This window comes from Ailuropoda melanoleuca, chromosome 2 (assembly GCF_002007445.2).
Source record: "Ailuropoda melanoleuca isolate Jingjing chromosome 2, ASM200744v2, whole genome shotgun sequence".
Lineage (NCBI taxonomy): Eukaryota > Metazoa > Chordata > Mammalia > Carnivora > Ursidae > Ailuropoda > Ailuropoda melanoleuca.
The window spans coordinates 129782236-129798138 of record NC_048219.1 but is presented as its reverse complement, the minus strand read 5'-3'; the positions used below and the strand labels follow the sequence as shown (position 1 = coordinate 129798138).

The 15903-nt window shown below is 38.6% G+C and overlaps 1 protein-coding gene across 3 annotated transcripts in view; it reads left to right on the top strand.

The window, feature by feature from the left end:
• The window catches only part of LOC100483541 (lymphocyte antigen 75), a 135170-nt gene that overhangs the window by 1384 nt on the left and 117883 nt on the right, over positions 1-15903 (top strand). For all 3 annotated transcript variants that reach the window (XM_002928390.4, XM_002928391.4, XM_011236249.3), the window contains exons 2-4: positions 4210-4581; positions 10318-10488; positions 13533-13697. In XM_002928390.4, coding sequence (XP_002928436.1) covers positions 4210-4581; positions 10318-10488; positions 13533-13697 — 708 coding nt within the window. The remainder of the gene's footprint in view (positions 1-4209; positions 4582-10317; positions 10489-13532; positions 13698-15903) is intronic.

The window sequence follows — 15903 nt, the reverse complement described above, 5'->3', positions numbered from 1 at the left end:
CCCACAATCCAGGGAGAAAAATTTCATTGCCATAACTAATTACAGTCAAAGCACACTAACCTTTCAATCACTGAAGTCTTGGTTTCCATCTGCTTCCACTTTAGTCTTTCTGTTTTGTCTCCCCCATGGAATTCAAGATTTTCTTAATTTTTGCAATCTGTACAATCCCTGGCCTTTCTCATCAACCAAAACCAAAGAGCACCAGCTTAACTCCATTCTCCCTGCACTCGGTCCTCATAGGTATTTGTTTTTCCTTCATTCTTCCTCACCCTTAGCAGCTGCTCTGGCCAGCTTACACACACCCAGACCAGACTTGTGGTCCCATTAAGGGAAGCGCTGGAATTTTGAAACCCCAGCCATTTGAGTAACTTGTTTGGCAGTGTGTCAGCTTCACGATGCTGGTAATGGCACGCACTCTGTCACACGTGTGTAGCTAGGTTTGTGCAGATGGTCTGGGTTACTCAGGTGCTGAAGGAGTTCCTCTGTGTCCTTGGGGAAATGCCAATTGCTTAGTTTACTTTTTTTGCCTCCTTGGAGAGCTAACAGCTTGAAGTAAACCAATGTTTCTGGGACTCCTGAGGTTCTCACCAGCCCACACCACCCAATCTGAACCCCAAAGCTTTCTGACTCCTAGTAGACTGTCCTGGACCCAAGGTCACTTCGGGACCTGTCTTTGAACTGGCAAACCCAGACTTCTGATTCTTTCCTACTCCACCTGTACACTCTGCACACGTGGTGGTGACTCCGCGAAATGCTTAACATTGTGAGCTGTGGAAGTTCCCCTGAAACTAAAAATGCTGCAATCTTCATCCTTCTGCCTCCATCTCCCTCTCTGTTTGTGTGTAATTGTAAAATGTTGATGTCCAGCTTCTCTTTGGAATGTGCAAAGCTCTTTGGTTTAGGGAAGACAAAAGTTACCTAATGATTAGGCAATAAGAGATGGTTTTTCTATGGTGGATGTGGCATACTAAAAGTTCTCAATATATGATAATGCTACTTAGTTATTTCCTCTCAGACACCACTAGAATATTTATATAAAATGAAGCATATAAAAATTGCTACTAGGGAGGATGAGGCTTCTTTTCATCAACCTCTGCCTTTTAGTTTGTGGAAGTAAACATTAAAATTCTGTTTAGGACCAATATAAGGTAACATGAAAAAGATGCAACATAGGTTGTCAATAAAGAATCTGTTTTATAAGTTGCTCTGTAATTACCTTCTTAAAGTGTAACACATTTCTGAACTATTTTATATACCCTTATTTAACAAATTTTCTTAAAAAAATATTTTCAGTCCTTCCCACTCTTCAATCTACCATTCCAATAGGGTCACAAGACTGAGGCAGACTGAACAGCTTCTGCTAAGGGTACGGAAAGATATGGGGAAACATCATGAGAAGACAAGTCTCTACCTTTTGTATTATGTATGAACGCTTACACATACATTATGTGTGAAGGCTAATAGCAAGTTTCCTTAAATCATATCAATAATTAATGTTTGTGCTAAGTGACCACTATAGATGTCAAACATTGACTATGCATACTTGGTTAAAAAACAGAGTTAGAATAAGTCAAGTATTTATGACCATAGATGTTGCAATTAGGTAAGTTTGGCAACTCCTCTTTAACATAGTTTCCCCATGCTACTCCACATCTCTCCTGTAGTGTTTCAGAGTTTCTATAAGCTTGTTAAGGCTATGGGTTCCCTAGAAGTAAAACATATAGTAAATGGAAAAGGGTAAATTTTTTTTTCTCTTCCAAAGAGTATTTATAAAGCATCACTGTTACCTAATGCACATGCCTGATACTAATGGGTTAGAATGACCTAAAATGCTACTAGCATTAGCATGGCATAATAAGGTTGTGGACATCTGTTCAAGAACAATATACAGTGAACTTAGCAAAGACTAGTAAAACCCTCAGGGCTAGGAAAACTGTTATCTTGTGGAAGCATAGGATGTTAGCACTGAAAGTGGCTTAGATATCTTCTTATATTTCTCTACTTTCATCTTACATTTGGAGATACAAAGACCCTGGGGAGATTAAGTGACTTCCCCAGGGTCTCTCAGATAGCTGGTAGCTGAGGTAGGTCTTCAGTCTGGGATCTCTAACTCCTTATTCCACTGCTTGTTCCACTATACTAACAGCTGTGGCTAATCTATTGGATTCTGCAAAGGCAACTTGAAAAGTCTAGAACTCCGAACTGCAAGAGTAGCAAAGCTGCTGCCAGCCCAGTTCTCCTATCTAGGTTCAAGGGGCACAGAGCAGAGTGCCCAGAAAGGAGAGCAATAAGACCACAGAGCAAGGGAGGGGAAGGTTCCAGCAAGGGTGGTAGATGTCTGTTCTCCTGCAGAAGCAGACTTCTTTTTTTCTGCAGTAATTGCTGATACTTTGGAATGCAAGTGGTTTTTTTGTTTGTTTGTTTTTGTTTTTGGAGAAGTGAGAGAGAATAGTTTGGGAAAGAGAGAATAGTTTGAAAGACCCTCATGGGTCTGAGTGGATATTGAATATGTAGGAGAAGGACACTGAAGAAACTGTGAATGGTAATATTCTAAGATAGTATGTTTTCCCTTTTTTGTTAACTGTCCTCCCAAATGGTGTCCATAAAGTAGAGAATGGCAGAGATGTCAAAGAAGAAAGCGTGAGGGATGGAAACTGCTACAACAAAGACACCTAGCTGCAGTCCTATGTAATATTTTCAAATACAGATTTGAAAGCAAAAGTAACTTAGTATTTTACAGGATTTTGTGGTTGTCCCTATTGTTTCTCTTGCTGCTGCTGCTGCTGCTGCTGTTTAAAACAAAAAATTCTCTTTAAAGTTCAAGCCGAAATTTGACTTAATTTTATAGTTATTATTTACATGATGAAATTTCCCGTCAAGTCCTTGGTAGAATTTTTAACTCTGAAAGCCTGTGAATTATTATTAGAAAAGGTATTTAGCCATAGTAAAATCAGTGATTGCGAAGCGGGCCTCAAAATGAAAGTGCCTTTCGGGAACTAAAGTTTTACAGGCCCTTCTGCTGAACCCTTTGGTTTATTGACAATGATTGTTTTAATTTGTCTAAAACATTTCAGTTTTACTCTTATCAACATGAACTTTTGTGCTATAACTTCAAAAAATTTTTCTTTGTAAAAGCACTGGCAAATTATTCAATTGTAGTTTGTTGTAACAGATGTGAATCTTGTTCCAGAAGCTCAGGTGTGCAAGAAACAATGCATTATTTTATTTTTATAAAATCTAAATAAACTTTATTCTGAAGTCCCATTCCACCGAGTTAACAGAACTTCAGTTTCTGTCGTCACTGAGGTTCCCTAATCCATGAGAAACTGCCAGGGAAATATTCAAGGAGGTCCCTTCTTTAGCCTTCAGCTTACACTCGTTGCTTCTGAGTTTCCCACAAACCTACTGGGTGTTGAATTCTATATCTCAGGTGATTTTTGGAGCTCAGGTTCAACCTCCCTAGGTGATCCACACAGTCAGCAGCACCCCACCCAGACCCTCCCCGTGGGCTTCCCAGCACATTCCTGAAGGTGCTGTGGTGGAGCTGACCACAGGTCCCTCCTGTCCTCAGAATCCTGACCTTTATTTCTTCTCATCCCTTTACCTCGCTATTCTACTTCTGCTGCCTCAGAAGCCTCCCCATCTCCTCTGAGACACGTTAATGCCATGTAATAATTTACCCTGTCATAGTAGCTAAGGTATAAGCAAGACAGACCTGTGGTCCTGAAGAGGTTCAGGATATTTTTCATTGACCACCTGTCTAAGGAAGATGAAAACTAAGGAGCTTCTTCGTCTCATTAAACGGGGGGGGGTATTTCATGGAATAACAATAACAAATATACATACTCTTCTAAGTGCTTTACAGGTATGAGCTCGTTTTAACCTAACATCTGCCATATGAAATACTATTTTACAAAGGAGGAAACTGAGGGATAGTGGTGAAATAGCTTGCCCTGATCACGTAGGTAATAAGTAGCAGAGGCAGACTATGAACCCTGGCAGACTGGCTCATGCTCTTAACCTATACTATACCACCTCTCTGGCGACCTCTGTCCTCTGACCTTGTGTAGTGCATTGCAGTTTATAGAGGTTGGAGGGTGGGAATAGTCCAATGGTGCTCAGACTCTCCTCACAAGCAGGGGCCAAGGCACCCTGACCACACAGTTCAGAATTCTGAAATGTCTTCTTTGACCGTCTGTCTTGACTTAGGCAATGATCCATTCACCATCATCAATGAAAACGTGGGCAAGTGCATCAAGCCACTGAATGACTGGATAGTAGCAACAGACTGTGATGGAAGTAGGGACATGTTATGGAAGTGGGTGTCCCAGCACCGGCTCTTTCACTTGCAATCCCAGAAGTGCCTGGGGCTAGATATTACCAAACCCACAGATTCCTTGAGAATGTTCAGCTGTGACTCCAGTGCCTTACTGTGGTGGAAATGTGAGCACCACTCTCTGTATGGAGCTGCCCAATACAGACTGGCTCTGAAGAATGGACATGCTATAGCAAGTACAAATTCATCTGATGTCTGGAAGAAAGGAGGCACAGAGGAAACCCTCTGTGACCAGCCTTACCATGGTGAGTATTGGAGAGGGACTTTGAGTCATTTGCTGTTGTGTTTGGTAAATGTGACATTGAACATGCACAACTGACCACAAAGTCATGTATTGGTAAGGGCAGTGAGGTTGCATTCAATTCCAGGCACTGTGCAGTATCATTGAGCTACCTATGTGAAAACTGGTGCTAGTTTTCCCCTTTTACAGGTAAGGCTAAGGAGGGGTTGGGTGCCTTGTCAGAGGTCACACAGCCACTCTGTAGTAAACCTGGGATTTGGAATCTTTATGATACATGAATGTATGTATTTCCTATGATTACGTTCTGAACGCCAGAGGAAAGGAAACATTAGAGTAACAGGAAATCCTTCATACAGGATGAAATTCAAATGACCTAATAAAATCGAACCTATTCTAAGTTTAAAAAGAAGGAAAAGAAAGAAAAAAATAACGGTAATGTATTTCTCCTTGTCTACAGATTTGTATGTGATGGAAAAACTTTAAGGCCTTATGTGAGTTTATTTTTATTTGTGGCATGGCTGTCACACTTTGATGTTTGTGTTTATAATTTTAAGACCGGACTTTTTCTCAATTGCTTTCAAAAATAAGTACAGTTGACCCTTGAACAATGTGAAGGTTAGGGCTACTGCCCCCCATGCAGTTAAAAATTTGACTCACCCAAAACTTAACTACTAATAGCCTACTGTTAACTGGAAGCCTTACCGACAACCTAAACAGTTGATTAACATGTATTTTGTATGTTATATGTATTACATATTGTAGTCTTACAATAAGGTAAGCTAGAGAAAAGAAAATGCAATTAAGAAAATCATAAGGAGTGGCACCTGGGTGGCTCAGTTGGTTAAGCATCTGACTCTTGGTTTCAGCTCAGTTCATGATCTCTTGGTAGTGAGATGGAGGCCTATGTCAAGCTCTGTGTTGAGTGTGGAGCTTGCTTAAGATTCTCTCTCTCCCTCTCCCTCAGCCCCTCCCCTGACACTCAAGTACACATGTGTGTGCTCTCTCCCTCTCTCTCAAAAAAAAAAAAAAAAGAAAGAAAGAAAAAATCGTAAGGATAGAAAATATATTTACAATACTGTACTGTATTATTGAAAAAAATCCACATATAAATGGACTCTTGCAGTCCAAACCCATGTTATTTGAGGGTCAACGATATATGAATATTGCCTGTGAGGGAGTTGATCATGAACTTTGTTCTAGGTCTAGAAACTAGATTATAACACATTTCCAAGTTTAAAAAGAATGAGTCGATTGGGGCACCTGGGTGGTTCAGTTGCTTAAGTGTCCAACTCTTGATCTCAACACATATCTTGATCTCAGGGTCATGAGTTCAAGTTCTGAACTGGGCCTACTTAAAAAAAAAAAAAAAAGAATGAGTTGGTTTATTTTTTAAACCTCTAAGTGTAATTAGTTATCACCCAAGCAAATCTTTCTTACCATGTTGCTCTAAATTACATCAAAGGTTGTTATATAAATATATATTTAGCCATCTTTTCTAAATTTTAACTATTATCTCACCTTTGCTCTTCTTTGTAAATTTACTTAGATTTACAGAGATTTTTCTTTTCTCTCAAAGCTCATTTAAGCTAAATTTGGCCCATTAGTCTTCCAGTTATTTGCACAAATTTCCCTCCTACAGTAACTATTTCTATTTCCTACTAAAGATGCATCCATTTCTGAAATGTCAGGTTCTACTCTTATGGGAAATATTAGATTAGAGAATTAGAGATGGGGTTTCCTTTTCTTTAATCCTCAATCCTTGAGTAATTGAACAAGTCTGTTTTTGCTAGCCAGCTTCTTCCTATATATACAATGGAATATTACTTGGCCATCAAAAAGAATGAAATCTTGCCATTTGCAATGACATGGGGGGAACTAGAATATATTTTGCTAAGCAAAATAAGTCAGTCAGATTATCATATGATTTCACTCATACATGAAATTTAAGAAACAATACATATGAACATAGGGGAAGGGAGGGAAAAATAAGATAAAAATAGAGTGGGAGGCAAACCATAAGAGATTCTTAACTATAGGGAACAAACTGAGGGTTGCTGGAGGGGAGGTGGGTTGGGGGAATGGGGTAAATGGGTGATGGGCATTAAAGACGGCATTTGCTGTAATGAGCACTGGGTGTTAAATGCAAGTAATGAAACTAAATTCTACCTCTGAAACTAATGATACACTATATGTTAACTAACTTGAATTTAAACAAACCTAAAAAGAAAAAAAAAAGAGGCAGTTGCTTTCTGGATACCACTTAATGGCAAGTTTAAATTTTGTACTTTGAAAACCTTCCTCTAACTTGGCAGCTAAGAGAGAACATGGAATGAAAGGAAAATGCCTTTTGAACTGGGTTTGACTTGTTTCATTATATTTGTTCAAAGATCAGAAAGGATAATTTTCTTGGCACGGCTCTTTCTGTCTCCTGCCCCAAATTATTTTGAGGGAGATAGTTGTAATTGTAAATTCCTTCAGAACCCCAAATTTCCATCTAACTGGTTTTCTTTGTAAACCTATGGTTTTTATTTTATGCATGTGTAATATTCTCCTGAGAAGGGGACCTATGCATTTCACACAGCTGCCAAAATGATCAGTAGCACAAAAAAAAAAGTTTAAGAACCCAGCTAGGGTACCACCCCAGAGAGAACTATACAGTGCCACCAGCAAGAGCCCATGGGCATAAAGTGTTTCCTGACCTTACTAAATATAATATTTGGAACACTGAATTTTCAAATGAGAAATTTAGAGATTTCTGAGAAAAGGCTCACATTGCTCTGACTCATCACCACATACCTCAAGTTTTAATTTGCACAGAAAATTAGAGTCACACCTGCCTCCTCTTCTCCATTCTTTTCCAGGTGATTGGTACCATCCAATTCGTGTATGTCAGAAATCTACAAGTCACCCTAGAGTGTCCTGCTTTCCTTTCTCACCATTTAAATTTAATCACATATTAAGTCCTGGCAGTTTTACTCTTTTAAATTTATGTAGTCTGCTCCTGTTCTTAGATTAGAGACTACTGTCTTAAATTAAGGACTTTATCTGGGACTGTTGTGTCAGACTCCCCATATTGGTTCCTGCCCCACCTTTTGTCTAGCTGTATAGAGATAAGAAAGATAAGATACCTGAGTCCCAATAGAGTGAAGTCCAAGGTTATCCAGCTTATTAGAGCAGACCATGACTGAATTCCCCAAATATAGCTTTTTAATTTCTCCCTTGGTTTTTGCTCCATAAATTTTTTTTACTTCTAATATAAGAAAAATTATTTGTCATCTTGTCCTGGGTTTCCTTTCTCTCCCGTCCTCACCCTGTATGAGTCATGTGCCATCTCGGAGAAAACTTTAGTTGTATAAATGTTATGAATGAATTGCTTTTGACTAGCATCCGGATATGCATTTGTATCAATCATTAAGATATCTTGAGCTCACTCACACTCTTCAAATTTTAAATATTTGGCAAATCCAAAGGAAATTGACTGAACTGTCTACATTTTGAACAACTCTTGGGAGCCTGCCAACCTCTTTAACCGTGGAAGCTATTTTGCCTCAATGAAGAAATAATGTTAGTTTTCCATGTAAACGATTCAACTTTCAAATTTGTACCTATTGCAGAATATGCTGCTGTTTTAAGAGTGCTATCATCATAAATTCACGCAGAAGATTCTTCTCAGGAAAAACCTGTTTCCCTAGAGAAACACATGGGACTTAAGAGGTCCAGTAGCGGTGAAGAATGTGTGAGAATAAAACTCTTCCTGAATAGTTAGCATGATTTAGCTGCTACTGATGTGGTGGTTATTTGCTTATCATTCTTCAAAACATGTTGTGAGTAGGAGAGCTTTTTAATTGAAGCCCAGCTTTGAGTTTGAAACCTGAGAAGGCAGCCACTGAAGTCACCAGTTGTCCATAGCATGTCAAGGACTCTGATGAGAGAGCCAGTTCTCATCCCTGTCACTTACAGTTTACTGAATGTCTTACTTAACTACACTGCAAAAATGGGGATTTCACCAAAAAAAAAGTAATACTTGCCCTATTAATCTCACAGGTTTACGGTAAAGAGGAAGTGTAAGAAATGTATGTGAAAGCACTTCGTATAACAGAAACACAAGATTTTTTAGGAAGAAACTGATGGTTCAACAAGTAATAGTTGCTGTGCTCAGGGACTCCTTTTAAGTGCTATAATGTGGGAAGAGAAGTGGCCATAAGCTTTTGGGAGCTTTGGTATCATTAAAAATGAAACATAGGTAATAAGCGGTTTCCCTATAAAATATAAGGTCAAATTACTCTTTAACAGAAGTATCCTATCCAAAATCATTTATGTCAGAGGAAAACAAAAGATTTTTGCAAATAAAAGCATCTAGATTATTCTTACTTTTTGCTGTACTGCTGCTTAATATATTCTAAACTGTTAAATTAAGTCACATACTTCAGTTAAATGAACATTTGAGAATGATAAAGAATGTGGGCACCTGGGTGGCTCAGTCGTTAAGCGTCTGCCTTCAGCTCAGGGTGTGATCCCAGTGTTCTGGGATCGAGCCCCACATCGGGCTCCTCTGCTGGGAGCCTGCTTCTTCCTCTCCCACTCCCCCGGCTTGTGTTCCCTCTCTTGCTAGCTGTCTCTCTCTGTCAAATCAATAAATAAAATCTTAAAAAAAAAAAAGAATGTGGAATCAAATACCATCTTAAGCACACTTTTAAGCAAATCTGTGAGACATCTTAATGGACCCTAATAGCTTGATAAAGGGTGATAAGATCTGACTATTATCCTTTACCTAATAGTCATTATTTGATCTGATAATGACCTTGGTTTTAAACAAATTAAGGATATGGATAAAGGTAACCAAAATATTTACACAGTTAGCTGTTCTATAAAAACACCTTTCCAAGAGAACTGTTACCTGCATAAGTATTGAGCACTTCCTTTAGTATTTCTAGGCATTCTTGAGGTAGGAATAATTTTTCAGTTCCTCTCCATGTACCAGGGGAAAGTATTAAAATGAAAAACTAGTTCTGCTACCGTGCTGGTCACCATCTAGCCCCAGGACTGCCCAGCTAAAGCTGGTTCTTTTATAACCTGAATTGCCATGCCCTGCTGCTCTCCAAGAACCTTCTCAGAGATCCAGCTGTTCTTTCTCCCACTTCCTCAAAGCCCACAACCTCAATTCTACCACCAACCTGTGAACAATGGGGCTACCTGTCCGTCTGTCTAATTACAGTTGGTTCCAAAGTTCACACCCACCCTCAGTGATTCCAAGGTATTTTTCTGGCCCCACTCTTACTAAAGAAAAGAAAATAGAATATAAATTTAGTCCCAGTCAGGCACCCTTTCTGGTGAAGTACTCTGCCACCCATGGTAATCAGTTGATCCCTGCTGGATCAAGCCAAGATCGTTTAGCTCTTCACACCACAATAAAGGAAGCTTTACATGGATTATCTTATTGAATCCTCTTGAAAAAACCTATGAGCTAGATACGATTATTCCTAATTTTCAAATATAGAAACTGAGGCTAATAAAAGCTGGAGAGCTTGCCTCCAGCCACACAGTTGAGCCAGCAGTCAAGTTCAGAGCCGAATGCTGCATCCATGCTCAGAATTTTCACACTGTGCCCCCTACTTAGGTACTGTGTTCTCTTAAATGAAAACAGTAATCTTTCTCTCACAGAAAACTTAGGAATCAGTCAACTGATGGTGACTGTCCAGTTTTTAACTTTCCTTTCCTCTGCTTCCTCCCCAAACCACAGAGATATATACCAGAGATGGGAACTCCTATGGAAGACCTTGTGAATTTCCTTTCTTAGTTAATGGGACCTGGCATCATGAGTGCATTTTTGATGAAAATTATGGTGGGCCATGGTGTGCAACCACCTTAAATTATGAATATGATCAAAAGTGGGGCATCTGCTTAAAACCAGGTATGTATGGGCTAGCAGACTTCATATATGGAAAAAAAAATGGATACCATTTATATGAGGCAAAAGGGAGAAGGAAGAGTCCAAGATAACTAAAAAATGACTTCAACAAATATTATCCTAGAAAAGGTATGTATTTGAGGAGAGAGAAGGAAGTAATGCGTAGCTATGAACTTGCTTTCACAAGTCGGCTAAGGAAAGAACCAAGACAGGATGATGCCATGGAAGACAAAGGAGGAGGGAGTGTTCTGTAGCACAGATGCCTCAGGAAGAGGAAGTGGAAAAGGCATGAACAGTTCGGAAATTGCTGCTGACCTTTACTAGAGCAGTTTCAAAAGACCAGTGGTCATAGAAGCCAGGTTATAGTGGACTGAAGTGTGAACAGAAGGAGAGAAAGCCTCTTAAGTTTTATGGAATAGAAAAAGAGTGAAGATGGTGGTTTGGGGGGCAGGTAGGTTGAAGAAAAACTGATAGGGTGGTAGAGACAAGTATATTTATGGCCTGAAGCAAAGAGGGACAAAAGAGACCTATATCCCTGGTCCTCTCAAAATTGGTGACACTGTTCTCCTGCCATTTCTTTATGTTGGGCAAAGCATTTTTTTCTAATTGCTTCTTACTAGAAGCAAACAACTATTCACGGTGTGCTAAAGAATTCACTGTTCTTTAGAAAGAGAGAGAGACCAAAGTAGCAGTTGCATCATGATCTGGTATATAACTGAGATATATTTCCTCAGCAGTCAGGTGAGAGTTACAGGCCATAGTACCTGACATGTGATAAGTGCTCCAGAAATATTTTTAATTGGGCAATAGGTCCAGAGAACATATAACAAAAAGAAAGGGAAAAGCTCCAGACCTATATAGGGCCCTGCCAAGTGTCAGGTACTATTCTAAGCACTCAAACTATATTAACCCATTCAATCTTCACACAACCCTATAAGATAGGTACCACTATTTATCCCCATTTTATAGATGAGCAAAGTGAGGCACAGGGGAGTTATATCATTTGCCTAAGGTCACATAACTAATACATTTTAGAGCTAGAACTCCAATCTAGGAAATCTAGTTCTGAAGTCCTTGCCCCAAACAAATATACTGTCATGCTTTAATCGGTAGCCAGCCTGGTGGTATTACTAATGCTGATTCCTCCTTAAGGGAAGCTGAGCTTCAAAATCAAGAGTTCTAAGCGACTAGAAGAGGTTATACTGAGCCAATGGTTCTGCAGCAGAATCACTTGGAAAGTATGTTAGAACGAAGATTTCTGGGGGTCTCCCTCCAGAAATTATAATTTGGTAGATTGGAGTGAGGTCCAAGAATTTGCAGTTCAGTGAGTTCCCAGGTGATGCTGATGATGCTGGTCTGGGGTCCACACTTTGAGAATTACTGTTCTAGGTAGAGGCACAGGCTTTTCAACACCCAGAACCTATAGAAAGATAAAAGCCAATATTTGCTTCAGCTACAATTGATATCAGGCAGAGTTTGTCAACTAGGCACTGATTTCATTTAAACCTCACCATAATCTGGATTCAAAATTTTAAATGTGAAAGGGAGCTTAGAGGTTATCCAGCTGCAAACCCTCATTTCTCAGGTGAGGGGCAGCAGATGCAAATTGATGACATGACTTGTCAGGGTCAGACCACATTTGTATGGAGTCTGATGGAGATTCCAGGATTCCTGACCCTCAATCCCCAGTGTACTTATTCAACTCTACCTTGCTTCCTTGACCGTCATTAGTCTCAGTGTCTTTACCTTCTTTTGGGTGGTGGGGGTGAAAATGGGAATATTCATATACCTCTCAGAGTTATTTTTAGGGAAGAATCAAGACTGTGAGTTTCTCAAAACCAAAGATTGCTAAACCATGTAGACTATATTTAATAGCAAACATACTGCCATCCCACTGGAAGCTTCTGGATTTACAGGCATAAGGTCCCAGTGGTAATGAGGAAACTTTAGGCAATCTACTTGCAAATCCACATGTTTTGGTTTCACCAAATGTCACATCCACCTCTGTTGCTATTTAGGCCAATTCAGAAGTGGCTGAAGAAGCAGTGTATGCTGTTCAGAAGATCAACAAGACCAGACTTGGAGACCAGTGCTCTGATTACAGCTCTGCCACAAACACCTCAGATCTTTGTTTCCATCTGTGAAATGAGAGTGGTAGATAAGATGATCTCACTGGGCTCTTCCAGCTTGAAAGCCCATGAGTGTAACATGTGATGTGTGATTAGTTATGGTAGGCCCTTTGGAAAACTCCCTGAATGGAGCCTGGGACACACTTGGCACAGTCTATATTGGATTTCCTCTTCTAGAGAGTACACGGGAGTCTTTAAGTGTATTTTTGAACCAGCTGTGTCAAGACCTATTTATCTCATCTAAGAAATAATTTGTCTGTAATTATACATGCTTTTTAGATATTCGTTAAGGAAAATAATATGCACATTATACAGTAAACATGTATGTCTGTATGCATATGCACACATATGTCTACATATACATCTGCAGTATTGATTATATAATACTAATTATGTATCATATATTAAATCATCTGTTAAACCATTAAGGAGAAATTTAGACAGTTTTTCAGATAAGGTAGTCACTTGGGTTCTAAATCTTTGGTGTTTAAGCAGCATGTCTGCACACACATACACACAGTGGTTTCACTGCAGGCTGTAGGCAAACCCTCCTGCATCTTCAAATGAGCTTGTTTTCCATCAGCTCAGGAGTTTGATGATGTGAACACATTTGAAGACTCCTACATTTCATCAGAGGGCAGGCATGGGCTAAAATATGGCATTGTAATTGACAGGGGATAAAGGGAGAGTAGAGGATAGGAGAGTGGAAGCTTTAATCAGCTAAAGTCATTTGGTTCCCATGACTTCAATTTCTTTGTGTAACCAAAGAATCAAAATATGGTCTAGTCAAACAATAAGCTTCAATTTTAGTGTATCCTAAGAGTATGGAAATTGAATTGCAGTATCGGTAAGCATTGTTAGTAATATGAAACATTATACACTTTCTTTATGATCACTAACATATCTTTTTATCAACAGAAAATGGCTGTGAAGATAATTGGAAAAAGGATGAGCAGATTGGAAGTTGCTACCAATTTAATACTCAGGCAGCTCTTTCTTGGAAGGAAGCTTATGTTTCCTGTCAGAATCAAGGAGCTGACTTACTGAGCATCAGCAATGCTGCTGAATTAACTTATCTTCAAGGTAGGTTTGCATGTGCTAGAGCAACTTGCTGAGATTGTAAAGATGCCGTCTGTCTACCTCTATTTTCATATCCAGGTATGTGGTTTTGTGTATATATTTTTCCATCTTCTCTTAAATGTCAACACTGAAGCCCACAGGCGGAAAGGTATGAATATAATCCTACTCTATTAATTGAAAATGCATTTCATGTTGGAGACTGAAAAGAGGGTAATGTTTAGAAAATGGTGTGAGGTAGCAAGATTAAACTGCTACCCTAAGCCTAAGTGACAAGATTTTTTTAAAGGTGAACATTAAACTCTTTGAACATTGAAAAGTAGAGAAATCAAGGAAGGTGAAGAAGATGGCTGAGTCACACCAGATGGCCTCAGGTAAAGGTCCTCGTGTTGAGTAGAGGGATGCCCTTCTCAGAGGCAAGGAGAAGACTAAGAAATCTTAAAGTGGATTTAATCAATGGACATATTGAGTGGATAGGATTTTATTTTATTTTGTTTGTGGTTATGGTGGGAATTCTTAAATTTTTAATTATGAAAACATATATACAGTAATAGAAAATAACCTGAAAGAGACCTGTGTAAGCACCACCCTGACTTTACATACTTTTTATACACCAACACTTGGTCATATTCCTTTGTATGGATTGTTTCCCTCCCTCCTTCGCTGCTTCCCTCCCTTTAAAGAAATAAAATGTTAACAGAGTTAAAGCCCCATGTCCATCTCTCAAAATAACCATTCTTTGAGTACTTTTACCACATATATGTGTATAAATACTATATATGTTTTCATTATCCTATTGTTCTGTTTTTAAATGATACAAATACTTATTTGCCCATATGTAAGTTTATCCATTGTCAGCTGCTGCTGCAAAGTATTACATTGTATGAATAAACCACAACTTATCCATTTCCCTATTGAGAAACAGGTTATTTTCACCTTTTCCTATTGCAAGGAACATCCTCATATGTGCCTCAAGGGCAGACATGTATGAGAGCTTCTCTAGAGTAGGAATTGCTGAATCATGGGGTGCACATATCTTCACCTCTAACCAAAAATTCCGAATTGTTTTCCAAAGGGGCTGTATTCATTTACACTTCCACTAGCACCTGGTGTTATCAGACTTTGTTGGCCAATGTGATGAATGTGAAATGGTATTTCATTTTTCTTTTATGTTTTCCTGATAATTCATGTGGTTTTGTGTCTCATGTTTATTAGGCATTCAGGTTTTCAGCTTATAATCTGCCAGTTGATATCCTTTGCCTATTTTCTATTGAGTTGTTTGATTTTTCTTATTGATCTGTTATAGTTCTTTATATATACTTACTTTTGTTGTAGGATTACAAATATCTTTACCTAGTCTTTGGTCTTTTCACATTTGTTGCTTCTTTAATTTAAAAATATGTTAGTGTTAATTTGGTCAATCTTTTCCTTAATGTTCTGTGCTTATTTATATTATTCAGCAAATTCTTTCTTAGCCCTAATATGATAAACATATTCTCTCATTTTTCTTCCAAAGGTTTATAATTTTGCTTTTCATATTTATATCCATAATCCATCTGGAATAAAATTTCTAGAGGGGGGAATCTAATTTATCTTTCTCTGCAGGGATGTCAGTTGACCAAGCACTTTTTATTTCACATTTTCCCCTCAGATTTGTTATGCCACCTCTAATAAATATAAACTCCCCTATTATATGTGGGTTGTTTCTAGGCATTCCATCCTATTCCTTTGGTCTACTTGTCTGTCTGTGTGTCTGTTCCACACTGTTTTAATTATGCCAGCTGCATAGTAAATATGGATGAGCAAGTCCTCTCTTGTATTTTTTCTTGAATTGCCTTAGCTTTTTTTTAAACCACTTATTCTTCTCTATTAATCTCAGTGAAAAGCTTTATTGGGACTTTGGAATTGCATTGAATTATAGATTAATTAAAGAGGAACAGCCCTTACCACATTATTAAGTCTTCTCATCCATGAAAATGGTATGCCTTTCTTATTTGTGACATCATTTATGAATTCAATAAAATTGTATATCTTTTTCCATCAGAGTATTGCACATTTTTTACTAGAAAGTTTATACACAGAAAGTTTTTATTTTATTTTTAAAAATCAACTGGGTGGCTTAGTTGGTTGAGTGACCAATTCAATTTTGACTCAGGTAGTGATCTCAGGATTGTGGGATTGAGCCCTGCATCAGGATCCACCCTCAGTGGTG